A 12,500-nucleotide genomic window follows, 5' to 3' on the forward strand; every position below is an offset into this window, starting at 1 on the left:
TTTACTATATTTTGTTTTTATTCAAAAAAACCAATTAAATCCACTGCTTTTTTAAGACTTTAAACTAGGTAACTTCAATGAAAATCACTGGGTAATTTAAGGATACTCATATTACACAAAAATCTTTAAATAAAGTCAAAACTAAATGTTTCTATGCATTGTTTTTCAAACAAAAATGGATTGGATTTTTAGCTAACATATTTTTCTTTATGAAAAAATTAATTTCATTATTTTAGAACCAAAATTTCGCACTACAGATTTATTCATGCGTGATGGTATTATTTTACCAACGCAAAAAATTTAACAGCGTTTTAATTAGATGATAGCCGCTAATTACTGCATATAGATTTACGCTAATTGCACTGATTCCTGTAATCACCACACAAATTCGATTCAAAAATTACATAGCAACTTTAACTTCACTGCTTACATCTAAGAAATCTTTAAGTATGTTCATATTACCAAGGTGCTCATATTACCCTAATCTACCCTACTAATGAATCTGATAAAATTCATTTTCTTTATCTACCTGTTTGTTTTTTTGAAAATTATTTTCAAAAAATTTTTCTTTTTGTCAAATCAAATTAAGTTTCAAGTGCACAATCACTCTTCTAAAAAAAGATTTTAGGAGCACATTGAGTTTTCTGAAAAAAAAAAAAGCCTTTCCATGTCAGGGTTATTTTAAATTAATTACAAATAACCCTGATGTGTTTCATTATTATTGGCAAATTTTTATGTTTCTAAATACAATGTATTTTTAAAATTTTTTCTCTCTCTTTTACAATCATCTTATTTTGATCAATTATATTCATATTCTAATCATTTTCTTTTAAAGTTAATTACCTGTTTAAAATATTGGTTCCCTTGTTCCTTAAGTTTGTTAAACGTCATAGTATGCATTAAATCTTCTGTGTTTAAACTTTCTTTGTTCAATTGGTTATTTGAAACTGCATCATTAGTTTTAAAACTCACTGATTTATCTTGTAAAGTTGAATTAAAATTCATTTTAGTACTTGCTGGTAGAACATTACGCCATGATAGACCATGCTCCATTTTAAGTAAAACAGCTATTCTAAAGCAAGATTTTATTGATAATTTTTTGTGGAAAAAAACTAAATTAATAAAATAAAAATTATTTCCATTTTCATCATTTTAAATGTAACACACAAGCAGATATGCATGTAACCACAAGTAGATATGTATGTAATAAGCCAATATAACCTATTTTAATAGAGTCGAATAACCATTTTTTTTGGAATAAAGTATAAAAATGGAAAACATCATAAAAGTAGCAAAAATACTAAATAAAAATGACAAAACTTAAATAAAGATGTAAATTTTGACAAAAAATGATAATTTGAAAACAAATAAATGTAACAAATTTCCTTTTTTCCTTTGTTAAACGAATACACATATGCTATGTTAGATTACTATACATATGTTAAGTTTAAATAAATAAACATATGCTATCTAAAAAAATACTGTTTAAGGGGGGCAACCAACCATTGTTCTACTTTACTGAGAAAATAAGCAATGATTTCTTGCCCTTCCCTAGCAGGTCTCAAGAATGGTCCAAGGGCGGTCATAAACAATTCAGCAGGGTTTTGGAAAGTCATAAAATCAATATTTCTAAAATCAGGTACTAAATTAAGTACCCGCTAGACCTTTTATAAAAGATGAAAGTGTACCAATAAAATTGACTAATGCAAAAAAAAAATCAAATGTTTTGCAGGTTTTTTGCCTCATGTGCACAATTGTTAAAGTTAAAAGCTATGCTGCTAATGAACTTCATTTGGAGATACCATGAGCAGTTTCCAATTCAGACCACAAGCCAGTTTTAATTTAAGTATGTTTCAAAAGTTTATATACAGGTATAGTACCCTTAAAAAGACAACAAATTTAAATTGGCTTTAATTATTTTGGGAAGCCTATTTTATTTAAACTTTTTTTATTTTTTTTTATTTAAATCTATATGATTTCATCCTGATGGTTTAAAACAGTAATACAAATTTTTTAAATGTTTTATTTGTACTTGAAATTTGTCTATTTTGGGCAAGGTGCCCATAAAAAGACAATCTTTATTGTTGATATCTCCTTAACAATTAACTCGATTGGGGAGATATTTTGCATGGCATTATCTGCCGAGTATAGGTATCTTATAAAAGTAAGAAATCTGGAATTATTTAATGGTTTTTTAAAATAATGAGAAAAACCATGAAATTTTACCCAAATAATGCATTTTATAATAAGCATTAAGAACCTCATTTTCAGAAGTTATTTTAATAATATTGTATTTTTTTCTTCCCTTTATATCTTAAAGTTTGTTTTGAAAGATAGTAGTACTTCTTATAACAGTTCAATTTCTTTTAACAGCTACTTCTTGTTTTGCAACTTTAAAAAAAGACTTAAAAACAAGTAAATTGTTTTTAAGCTGTTTTATATTTTTACATTACTTTAATTGGACAGTAATTGTTTAAAATGTTTGTTATTATAGGTAAAAAAGAAACCAAAACTTAGCTTAAGAGTAGCAGCAAAAATTCTGTAACTAAAAAGCCAAGGAATAAATCTAAAGCAGCTGTAAAGCAATTTAACCGAGATGAAAGAAACAAACAGATAAACAAAGCTGTAGAATGGTGCAAAATTAATGAAAAACAAGGATACTCTGCATAATTAACAGGTCAGTTTCCATTAATAAAAAGTAAAATTGTGATTGATAAGCGATTAGATAATCTAGTTCTTACAGGAAATGAAAAAAAACCATGTAATGATACTAACCACTGAAGAAGAAGATACTATTGTTGAGTATGTGCGCTGTAAAAATTGAGCTTACCAAGGTATGAACAGAAAAAAACTAATAATTCTTAATATAGATGTGTTAAAAATTTGACATCATGCCAACAAAAAGACAAAAGGAGGAACAAAGTTTAATGCTTTGACTGCAAATGGAAGGAAAGCTCTTTTGAAGAAAAGGTAAAAAGTTTTTATTGTATTATTAAATATAGAAATAGTAAGTTTCTGTGTCCATGTCAGTTTCAAACAAATTTACAGAAAAAAGAACACCAAAAATAAGTACAGTGCTCTATTATGTAAACCCCTTATATATGATACTGTATTGTACTTTTCAATACCTAAACCCTAAACAAAATTTGATCTTGAAAACTGTTATTTATTATCTGTGCAGCTAATGCTGTAGTAAAGAATTACATTTGTGCAAATTCTTGACAAATGTAATTCTTTACTACAGCATTAAAAAGATAGTTTTATTATGTTTTTACTTCTTGCCTGAGTAAGTTGTTTTGGAGACAATGGGATGCCAAACATGCTAATGTTTCTTTAAAAAGACAAGGAATCATCACTAAGAATATAGCAATGAATTGCACTTGTGAAATCACCTGCTCTCATTTAGAATATAACAAATTTGAATATCATAAAAAGTAAATAGTATGTTTTTACTGGGATTTGGAACTAGATTAAATGACTTCATTAAAATAAGTCAGAAATGCTAATCTAGATTTAAAAATAGGAATCATGTTTGAACTTAGTTTTAAAAAAAAATTTTTAAAGAGTGTTCACTATTTTTTACATGATCTTGCAAAAAAATTGGTAGTTTGTGGCATCATGATTGAAGAAAATCAAGAAGCATCAAGTCATTGGACTGGTCAAATTGACTTATCTCGGATCTTCAGTCATGATGAAACAACACAGTTTGGTTCAGCTAGCGGATTAGTATATGGTGGGCATGGTGAAAGCTGTCAAAAAATGATTCAGCATAATCGTGAATGTGTTACATAAAATCCAATGATGTCATTATCTGGTAAATTATACTTAAAAAAGTTTTAAACTTTAAATTATTACATTATACTATATAGTAATAGATATTGAAATCTATTTCATAAATTTTATATAGTCAAAAAATGATAAACTTAAAAATAAAGATATTTTAAGACAACACATGTAATTTATATTTGAAATTTCAGACACATTTTCACTGCTTAATATATTATTTAGGTGAAAAATGCATCTGGCATGCAATATTTGGTACTCAAGGAAGTACTAGCCAGATGGCTCCACTAGCTGCTGTTCGAAGTATTCCAAACTTATTAATTTTGACAACAGAGAATGGGTCACAAGATCACAAATCCTTACTTGCAAGTTATAAATTATTTGATAGACACTTGATTAAAAAAGGCATACTTCGCCCTGCTGTTGTACTGAGCAATGGTCACAGTTCTCGCTTTAATTATACCTTACTTCAATTTCTTAGAGAGAAAGAAATACATTTATATATATATCACCTTCAGACACTACTGGGGTAACACAGCTTCTCGATCAAATCAACAGGGCGTTTCATGAACATTATGCAAATACCAAAGAAAATTTGTTTAGTCAAAATCAAACAATTAATAGGAAGGCTTTTATGTTATCTCTTTTAAGTATGTGGGAGAACTGGGGCCACACCAGAGTCGATATGAAAAGCCGGAATAAAGGTCGGTATTAGCAATTAAAGCCTAAAAGTTGCATTTATGCAAATAGATAGATTCCAAAAAGCTGCAATGCTAGTAGAGGAAGTTTGAAAAAACAATTCTATAAATAAAACACCTCAACAAGATACATCAGTGGGTTTATCAGCTGCTTTACCTAATATAACTGATATTTCATCAGTTCTAAATGGCAAAATAAGTTCTCCTATATCTATGAAACAAAAAAATAGTCAAATATATTGGTAAGAGAAAGCTTCAAGCTGAAAAGAAAAATGTTCGTCACTACAGACAATGACTACAGACTTACATGAAAAAAGCATTAATCTTAATGAAATACCAGGTCTATTGACAATTCAAAAAATTTATTCTACAAAAAGTAACAATATACAAAAAGCAACTACAAGAGTAACCCAAGTCCATGGCTCCATGGAGGGTCAAGATGTGCTAAAACTTGTAAAGTTTGTTAACAACTCAAAGGAGAAAAAAGCGCAGGAGAAGGAAGACAAAGAAAGAAAAAAGAGAGAAGAAACTGAGTTGTTCTATAAACGCAAATAAAGATGTATTTCAGACAAAACCATTTGCAAAGCTGCAAAACTTAAACAATGCCTTAAGTGTCAAACTGTTATGAAATCTGTATGTGGTAAATCAAAGTGCATTATAGATGGTAAAAGACCAAATATGATTTTACCTAAATGTACTACAAAAAAAAAAAAAACCGCTGCAAAGAAGTTATTTAGAAAGTCTGACGATGAAGAAGATATTATTAAAGATTTTTAACCCTATAGATTCCATTAGATTGTTAGAACCTTTGTTATTATTGATTAAAAAATCGCAGTTATCATTAAAAACAGAGTTTAGTTTGTTATTTTGAAGTTTTTTTTTTTTAGAAGTAAAAAAAAATTGACAAAAAAGTTAAAAATAAATGGTGCCCTTAAAAAGACAAAAATGTTAACATCTACAAAGTGCTTTTTAAGCAATCAAAACTATATGTTTGTATCAAACAAGTGAAAAACAATTACTTTTCTGATAAGGACCCTACTCATAGCTTTGTTCTAGACTTTGGTTTACGGAATTAAATTAAATATTTTTTGTTTTATATTAAATACTAGTGAATTTTGGTTCTCAAATTTTTTCAGTTCAGATCTGTATTACCAGTATTATCAAAAATCTATTATCTAGAAAATTATCTATTATTAGATTATTATCTATTATTAGAGTATTATCTAGAAAAATTGTACATGATCAACTTTCTGAAAAAAACTTATTACTATCCAAATTCAGATACAGGCATAAACATTCCACTGAGCTTGCCACAGCTTTATTTATGGATAATATACGCAAAGAAGTAGACCAAGGAAAGCTTGTTGGAGTTGCATTTTTTGACTTATCCAAAGGATTTGATACCCTGAGTCATAGTCGCCTACAACTACCAGCTTATGGTATAAGTAACGAGATTAGATGTGTGACTATCTTTTTAATCATACACAAATGGTTTCTTGTGACAGAGCTCTTTCTAGTTCCTTACATGTAAAAAATGGAGTTCCAAAAGGTTCTATCTTAGGACCTTTGCTATTTATACTTTACTTTGGTACCATTATCGATCTAACTCTTACAATGAGCAACCAATTTAACAGCGTTTATAAAAAAGCTTCCTATTTGAGATTTCTCCACAGCTTGCGAAAGAACATTAATGCATACTCTGCAAAAAAAATTTACCAAAAAATGATTAAACCGCTAGTAACATTAATTATAATGCTAATTTAAAGTTTACACCAACCCAAAGTAATTGTTTAAAATCGCTACACTTGCGTGCAGTAAATATCATTAACACCGATAACATCAGTTTAACAACAGTAGAAAATTTAATTTCTATCAACTTTTCATTTACAACCTTTCATTTCAATATTTATATTATATACACATAACTTTTATTTTTATGCAACTTTTGATATCAGGACGCATGTCAATGACAGTTTTTACTGAAATGTTAATCCTGTATATATATTTGTTTAATAAATAATAAATAAGTGTCAGACACTTATTTCGACCCCTAATATAGGATATCATACTTTCTATATGGATGTGGATAAACTATATCATCTTTAAGAATAAATTACAACATCTTTAAAAATAAAACATCGTATTAAAATTGAAACAAATTTTATAAAAAATAATCTAAATACATTAAGATCAAAAAATCTGTAAAAAAATTCCAAAACACACAAAAAAAAAATTAGATGAATATTTATTTCAAAACAGTAGAAATTTGTTGTAGTTGAAATTTAAACTCACTGTAAATAGATGGGATAAAATAGATTAACAAGTCAAAATTTTCATAGAAAGAAAAAGAGATGATAGGACTGATGGATTTATGTAGTAACCGTAATAATTTATGAAAAAAAATAATTAGCAAGTGTCAGAAATTTAAGATTGGATGCTAGTACGATTCTTAACCCCATCCTTATTATCAATTGAAATTAAAATATTACAATATACTAAAATATAACATATGCAATATATTAAAACACTTACAATATACAATATACTAACGTATAACGTATATAATATATTAAAACACTTTTATAGTGTATTAAAAAACTTTTACAACTTTTAGATGATAAATCTATAAATCTTTATACAAACATAGCAGAAAAATTTTAAAAATTCAAAAACCAAATAAAAATACCTGGTCAATGCTTGCTGAGTATTTATGGCTTTGTGATCATACTGCAGAGCAATTTCATAATCTACATATGCATAAGTGTACCTTAAATAAAATAAAACAATTGATATAGTACATAAACTTGTAGAAAAAAGTCAACCTAATGTAAAAAAAAATCAACATTCATTGGATTATTCAATGTAAAGTATATTTTAATATAAGCAGTGTGTAAAGACAAATTCCACTAGTCAGAAAATGAGCTGTTGACAAAACATGTTGCTGCTCCAGATGCGCAGATAAATCAACAAAGCTGAGATAACAATCTGTTACCACTGCTCTAAATGTCACTGCAGAAAAACATTCATGTGTAAATATTTTCAAATTTTTTGCACATTGACAGTTTATTGTTTCAAAACTAAACACATTTCTTTAAATAACGAATCGCATTTCTTTAAATAACAACAAATCACATTTCTTTAAATAACAACGAATCACATTTTTTTAAATAACAACAAATCACATTTTTTTAAAATAACAACCAAAAAAGTTCTAAAGATGGATACTTTTTTAGCATTGAATTGAAGAAAATGAATATGAACAAAATGAAAATAACAAAAAAAAAGATCAAGTCAGAAGTGAATTCAATAAAAAAACTTTATCAAGGCTGCTCACAAGTTTTAATGCAATTAGGACACAAATAATAAATGCTAAAAAGAAAGTGAATTCATGGAAACAGCTTATAAATATTTCATCAGGTATGAAACTTTTTACTAGAGATATATATTTTTAATGCATATAGATATACATTTACTTTTTCACTAACCAAAACCTATACAATCTTTTTGCAAAAATAAAAAAACAAAGAATAATAAAAAAATAAAAAACTTATTATTACCCTAACTCTCAGTCTTCATCATGTGAAAAAAGTACTTCATTATGTGACAAAAGTACTTCATTATGTGACAAAAGTACTTTATTATGTGACAAAAGGACTTTATTATGTGATAAAATGACTTCATTATGTGACAAAAGAGCTTCATTATATGACAAAAGTACTTCATTATGTAACAAAAGGACTTTATTATGTGACAAAATGATTTCATTATGTGACAAAAGCACTTCATTATGTGAAAAAAGGACTTTATTATGTAACAAAAGGACATCATCAAGTGACAAAAAAACATTATGTGACTTTTCAAATGCAACACCTTTTAAATTATCTCCACTCAGTTTGAAAAATTAATGACTTTGCAAATTTTACTAACAAGTTGTTTTAAATGATAAGAAAAGTTAAAAAACTATTATAAAAGTTGATAAGCTATTCATTCAACCGATATTTAGCAGCCATTGCAGTGTGTGTTTCCACATTTCCCTCATTGTTACTGCAAGTTTTTCTTTTCTGAAACAAAAGCTCTGGTTCTCAACTCACAGGTATAACTCACAAAAGTTCTTCTTAAGTCCACAGGTCACCAGATCAACCAAGATTGGGATATTTATTTTGAAGATTCAACTTAGATTGAAACTTAGATTTTAGTAAGAGATGATTGGATTGTGAAATAATATGACTGGAGATTGAAACCTAGATTTTAGTAAAAGAGATCAACTGGATTGTGAAATAATAAAATGAATTTCTCAAACATCAAAAATAAAAAACTTTAAATATTGTGTAATGTTATGTTTATACTAAGTTATGATGATGCTGGTGATAATGCTGAGAGCGGTGGTTTCCTAAAATTATTCAAAGGAATTTTTAGATTCTGTTATGAACTCCTTAGACTATGAGAGGTTAAGAAAAACATCTTGTAGAGTCAGAAAAATGGATAAAATTATTATGTTTTAAAAATAACAAATTGAAACTATGTTTTAAAAATAAAAATATATTTACAAAATAAAACATATACTTTTCTAATGTTTCAAATGCAGTAGCTCTCCTCAAAAATGCTTTCAAAGTCGGAAACAAATTTATAGATTCAGTGCAGTCAGTAATGCAATCATCACAATGACCACTTTTTAAGTAACATGCTGCACGATTACATAGCAATGTTGCAAGAGCCTGCTCAAACCCAGTTGAATCTGGTATAAATAGTAAATAATGTAAGTCTCAATTAAATATAATCAAATATACAAACATTAGACTCTAAGTATTATACAGTTATATATATTATATATTTAAAGCTGCAAATAGAAATAAAACTGCTTATACGATATTTTGAACTCCTCACACACAGATATATATATAATTATTATATAAGAAAGATATAATTACTATTTGTTGTAAAAACAGCTCTTAACTACTCTATGACATATAACAAGACAAAATTTAGTACAGTTTATTCCAAAATCATCAAATTTAATTGAGGAAACTAATTAAACTTGATCGTTTATATATATATATATACTATATATATATATATATATATATACATATATATATATATATATATATATATATATATATATATATATATATATATATATATATATATATATATATATATATATATATATAAAATATATATACAACCCTCGGAATCAGGAAAAATGAGGTCGGCAATAATTTGCCGACCTCAATCTTTTAGAGGTCAGCATCAGGTCGGCAAAAACTATCTGTGACAAAGGTCTTACCATAAAACATAGAAACAAGGTCGGCAATTTTTTTCCGACCTTAAACACTTTCTTTTCAACAGTGGATATGTGGCAAGAAGACCAAGAAAGAAGCAAAAGTTAACCGAAGCTATGATGAAGAAGCGGTATGAATGGGCAAAGCAACATCGCAACTGGACGGAGGAAGACTGGGAGAAAATAGCATTTAGCGATGAAAGTACTTTTTGTGTGGTGATGATAGATCAATCTATGTGAGGAGAGCAGTAGAGGAGTTTCATCCAGACTGTGTGGTTCAACATGTCAAACATCCAACATCTGTGATGGTCTGGAGTGTTATGTCAGTACATGACTGCGGCCTTATCTACGTTGTGGAGAAAACAATGAGGCAGGACCAGTACAAGAAGGTGCTTCAGGAGAGATTGCTACAACAAATGAAAAGATGGCATCTTTATGCAGAATGGTGCCCCTTGCCATAAGGCAAAATATGTCATGAAGTTCTTAGCTGACAACAAGGTGCGTGTTCTAGATTGGCCTGGCAATTCGCCCAACATGAACCCAATAGAGAATTTGTGGAACATCACCAAGAGTAAACTCAGTCAGTTAAAATCAACAACAAAGCAGCAGATAATTGAAGGAGTCATCAGTGTGTGGCACAGGGATGAAGACATAACTGCTTATTGTTAAAAACAAGTCTCAAGCATGCCAAACCGTATTTGCGAACTGCCTAAAGTAAAGGGTGATTTTACCCATTAATAATTCATTTTATTGACTGTAACCACAATCTTTGACAGTTTTTTTGCTGAACTGTTACTGTATTTATGCATTGTTAAATAGCATTGAGGAAATAAAATGTTTTGTATGAATATGTGCAAGCTAGTGTAAATTTTCTTGACTTTTTACTATTATCCTAATTTAATGGCCAGGTCTGTATACCTATAGTAAAGACATCAAAAATATACATTTTGTGGTAAAAAACAGCTCTTAGCTTATCTATGGTATTTAAACTGAAAAAATTAAGGTTAGATTTTAACAAAACGTATTAATTTAATTGCAAAAACTAATTAAATCTAATATTTTTTAAAAAAACCACAAAAGCGCAAATTAAAAGACTACAATATTTTTTAAAACATTCTGAATGTTTTTACTCTATTTTTTTATAAATAAAAACATTCTAAATGTTTAATTTTTATTTTTTTACTGTATAACATGCACAGAGTGTTGCTACATCGACTATCTTATAGCGTGCTACTACAAGGGAGTGTTGCTACACCGACTATCTTATAGTGCGGCTACATCATAAGAGGGTTTGGTTGGGGCAGGCAGGCTATCAAATAATAAAAAAAAAGTTTTTAAAATTATTCCAGTCTTAAAAATGATTTTTTAAAAGAAACAACCTAAAACTGACATTTTATGGTAAAAACTTGAAAACGACCAAGTAAAAGTATATATATATATATATATATATATATATATATATATATATATATATATATATATATATATATATATATATATATATATATATATATATATATATATATTTGAAATATGATATTTAACCAAATAAATTCAAAAATAGTCAGAACAGTGAAACAAATAGAAAATCCAGTAAATCTTTTTTCTCACAATGTTTTTATTAAAAACAATATAATTACCAAAAAAAATTACTTATTCAAAATATTTTTTTATATATTAAAACTATTAACACTAGGGGCCTTTCAAATAATCATCAGTAGTGCTGTTTTTGGTATTATTGCAAAATATTTGTATTAAAAACAAAAATAACTTAATTTTCATATTGTTGCTATGGGTAACTATTGATTGTGAGAGATTGAACTGTAATTATAAACAGGAAATATCAATTAAATGTATCATGTTTTTGTTTGTGCAAATGCTTTTCATATGATAACAAAAAACTTTCGTTGTTAAGCTCAAGAAAGACGAAAAGTTGGAAAAAAGGTTCAATTACACTTTTGTGGGCACGTTGACAAGTATAAACATGTATGTCAAATCGATCAGTTGATAAGCCAGTTCTGCAACTGGAAATATGTCTGTTTATATGTAATCTTAAATTATTAGTTTTACCAGTATATGTTTGTTTTTTGCATGTTAAACATTTTAGGTAAAAAATTACATTTTTGCTGTTGCATGTGATGTGACTTTTCACTTTCCAAATGGTACCGTTAGATGTTTTAAACTTATCTACTTCTTGAAGGTATAGTTTGCAAATTCACAAATGTCACAAATGTCAAGAAATTATTGACAAGGTAAAAGAGTCAGACTCTTTCTTTATTGAAATGAAACCACCAAAAAATCTCAAAGGTAGACCAATTATTGCTGGAATAAATTCACCTACATCTCATTTGAGCCAGTTTCTCCATACAATTTTGTCTCCTATTGTAAAGAAACAAATATCTTTTATTAAAGATGACTGGGATTTCCTCAGAAAAATTCCAAAAGAGCTTGAATCAGAAAGTAGTATAATGACATGTGACATTGTTAACCTCTATACAAGCATTTCACATTATCTTGGATTAGAAGCCTTAAAATTTTTGGATAAATAAATAAAAATTTTTGATAGATAAAAGATTTACACCTGAATTCATAGTCAGCATCTTTTATTTTAAAGAACAATAATTTCATATTCGACAAACAATTATTTCACCAAATAACTGGTACAGCCATGGGTACAGCTTTTGCACCAGATTATGCATGCCTTACTATCGGGTTCCTAGAAGAGACTAAGCTTTTTC

The 12,500-nt window shown here is 27.8% G+C and overlaps 1 protein-coding gene across 2 annotated transcripts in view; it reads right to left on the reverse strand.

The window, feature by feature from the left end:
* LOC100208281 (sperm-associated antigen 1) overlaps window positions 1-12,500 on the reverse strand; it is a 70,512-nt gene that overhangs the window by 28,301 nt on the left and 29,711 nt on the right. For both annotated transcript variants that reach the window (XM_065796544.1, XM_065796543.1), the window contains exons 13-15: window positions 9,045-9,216; window positions 7,168-7,248; window positions 844-1,072 (exon numbers count right to left, since the gene is read on the reverse strand). In XM_065796544.1, coding sequence (XP_065652616.1) covers window positions 844-1,072; window positions 7,168-7,248; window positions 9,045-9,216 — 482 coding nt within the window. The remainder of the gene's footprint in view (window positions 1-843; window positions 1,073-7,167; window positions 7,249-9,044; window positions 9,217-12,500) is intronic.

The sequence above is a fragment of the Hydra vulgaris genome, chromosome 04 (assembly GCF_038396675.1).
Source record: "Hydra vulgaris chromosome 04, alternate assembly HydraT2T_AEP".
In the NCBI taxonomy this organism is placed as follows: domain Eukaryota; kingdom Metazoa; phylum Cnidaria; class Hydrozoa; order Anthoathecata; family Hydridae; genus Hydra; species Hydra vulgaris.